General features: G+C 42.0%; 1 protein-coding gene across 1 annotated transcript; it reads left to right on the forward strand.

Moving 5' to 3' along the window:
• The first annotated feature begins 910 nt into the window (after positions 1-910).
• On the forward strand, positions 911-2,625 carry LOC148569979 (uncharacterized). Its single transcript, XM_088506768.1, has 2 exons — positions 911-1,523; positions 2,168-2,625. Exons 1-2 carry the CDS (start codon positions 911-913, stop codon positions 2,623-2,625), a joined length of 1,071 nt encoding a protein of 356 aa, XP_088362894.1.
• The last annotated feature ends 294 nt before the right edge of the window (positions 2,626-2,919 follow it).

The raw sequence follows: 2,919 nt of genomic DNA on the forward strand, positions 1-2,919 counted from the left end.
GGGTTATTTTGTATATGTTTCTCACTTTTGTATTTTGTTCTGCCTAGAGGATTGTATTTGAGAGAACAAAATTGTATAAGCTGTTTTTAACTCTGTCTGGTTCTTTTAGTCTGTATATAGCTAGCCGGCTTAAACTCCGCGAGCCGTGGCTAGTTTCTTATGACATTATATACTTATCTTTTGTTATACTGTATCTATTTCTGGCTAGTATGTTTTGCGCTTTTGAAATCCTGTTTTTGAGTTATATCCTTCATCGGGCTTCTAGAATATATTATTTCCTTCTGTATATAAATATGTATAAGCCTTAGAACTGTCGTAACCTCTCATTAACCTTTACCTTACGGCTAGAGGTAAGGCTTAGGGTAATTAGGGTGTTACGTTTAGTGGTATCAGAGCGGTTCGTTCTCTTGAGCCTGAGGGATGGACCGATTGTGCTTCGTTGCACACTCTGGTCATTTTTCTTTCATGCTATTTAGGTTATCTACTTGATATTGCATAGCATGCTTGTTTGCGAGTGCCTGTTTGGGATAATTGACACACTAGGCTTTTGATATTGAGACTGATCATCTTGATATCGATTGTTTGGTATGGATAGAAACCCTAATAGCTACTCGCGGACGAGGTCGTACACGTTCACGTAGAGAGAGTAGAAACGAGCAACCGGCCGATAACCATGCCTAGTTCATGGCGGCAATGGCGAATCTTGCGAACACCATGGAGGCGAATGCTGTTGCGACTCTGCAAGCTGCGCAGAGGTTAGGCCAACCAGTGGGGAATGGAGACGGAAATGGTGATGACTTGGGGGTGCTCCGATGACCCTAGCTACATTTCTGAAAGTTCACCCACCGACTTTCAGAGGATCGACCAATACCACAGAAGTGGATAACTAGTTCCAAGCTATGAAGCGTGCATGCAAGCACAGCATGTCTCGAACAACCAATACGTGGAGTTTGCTGCTTATCAACTTCTGGAAGAGGCCCAGCATTGGTGGCGGGTAGAATGCCGCTTTCTTCAACTTCAGAACTCCAATGTTCCTTGGGATGTATTCCGAACGGCCTTCTACAAGAAGTACTTTCCTGAGTCTGAAAGGAAAGTGAAGGAGATGGAACTTTTGCAGCTGAAGCAAGGTTCCTTATCGGTGGCGAACTACACCAGCCGATTTGAGGAACTCTGTAGGTTCTCTAGGGCGTGTCGGGGTGCCCCGGAGACCTACAAAAGTTGGAAGTGTGTTCAGTATCAAAGGGGCTTGAAGGACGACATCATGACTGCTGTGGCTCCTATGGAGATTCGGATTTTCTCCGATCTGGTGAACAAGGCAAGAGTGGTTGAGGAATATGCAAAGACGGTAGCCTCGTCAAGGGACACTCATGGAGGAAACACTACTAGAGAATGCGACGATTACCTTGGGCCAAGGGGACAGAACTTCAGGAGATATGGTGAAGGGAAGCAGTCAAGAGCTTACTCCCTTGATATGAAATGTCAGGAGTGTGGGAAATACCATCCGAATAGGCCATGCCAGTTGGGTAAGAAACTATGTTACAAGTGTGGCGCACCCGGACATTTGGTTAGAGATTGTCCACACCGAGGAACACGTGGGGCAGATAGATCACAACAACAGGGTTGAGATAATTATGAAGCCGATGACCAAACCTCAACTTATCTTCATAGTATAGACTATCGTCGTTCGTATTGAAAAATTTTTAAAGCTCAAATTGATTTTTAAACTTGGTTTGAAAACTCTGGTTTGAATGATTTGGTTTGGAAACTAGCACTAGAAACTTTTGATCAAATGACACGGTTTAAACAGGAAAGTAAGTTCTAAGATTTTGTTAACTTGTAATTTTAGTTTGTAAATATGAATTATCAAAAAGAGATTCAAATGGAAAGGTTTTGATTTAAGGATTTTAATGAATTTAGAAAAATTGTGCTTCAAAGTGATTGATTTATGAATAAAAGGTTTTGACTCTTTTGGTAAGGTTTTAACAATGGACTCATTTAGATTGAACTTGTTTTAAAGATTTTGAAAAATATTGAAAAATCGGTATTTGGTTTAAGGAACAATTTTCGGATTCTTAACCACGCTAATCAGAGTGACGCAGCAGAAGGCGAGAGAGTTTTCAGACTTTGAAGCAGAAGTTAACTTCAACACCTGTTTTAATCTTGCTAGAACCGCATGAACCATTTAAAATATACTGTGATGCTTCTCGGAAGGGTTTGGGTTGCGTGTGGATGCAACACCGAAATGTGGTAGTAGATACATTGAGTCGAAGGTCCTTGACAATAGCTTGGATGAGAATCAAGGAGGAGGAGTTAATGGATAAGTTTGTGGATCTTAAGTTGAATATTGGTAAAATCATCGGAAGAGCTTATTTGTGTCAGTTGCAAATTTCAAATACGTTTAAGACGGAGATTCAAAAGGCTCAGCAAGATGAACAGAAGCTTCAGCAATTGTTTCAACCAGTGGGTGATAAGAGGCGTGGAGAATTCACCAAGGAAGATGAAGGGTTGTGGAGATATAAGGGAAGAATTTGCATACCGAATGTCGGGAGTTTGAGGCAAGACTTGTTGTCGGAGGCTCACAACAGCGGATTTTCTATTCATCCAGGAAGCACGAAGATGTATTAAGACTTAAAGAAGAGGTTCTGGTGGCCTGGGATGAAAGGTGATGTAGCTTCAACGGTATCCAAGTGTTTGACGTGTCAGAAGGTGAAGGTAGGGCATCAGAAATCGTCGGAGATGCTATAGTCTCTTGAAATTCCTCAATGGAAGTGGGAAGAAATTGCAATGGATTTTGTGACTGGTTTACTGTAGACTAGGTCGGGATTTGATGCGGTTTGGGTGATCGTGGATCGCTTAACCAAATCTGCTCATTTTCTGCCTATCTGGGTGAACTGTTCTATGGAGGAGTTAGCGAGGTTG

Source organism: Arachis ipaensis, chromosome B3, assembly GCF_059453495.1.
Source record: "Arachis ipaensis isolate K30076 ecotype BB chromosome B3, ASM5945349v1, whole genome shotgun sequence".
Taxonomy (NCBI): Eukaryota; Viridiplantae; Streptophyta; class Magnoliopsida; order Fabales; family Fabaceae; genus Arachis; species Arachis ipaensis.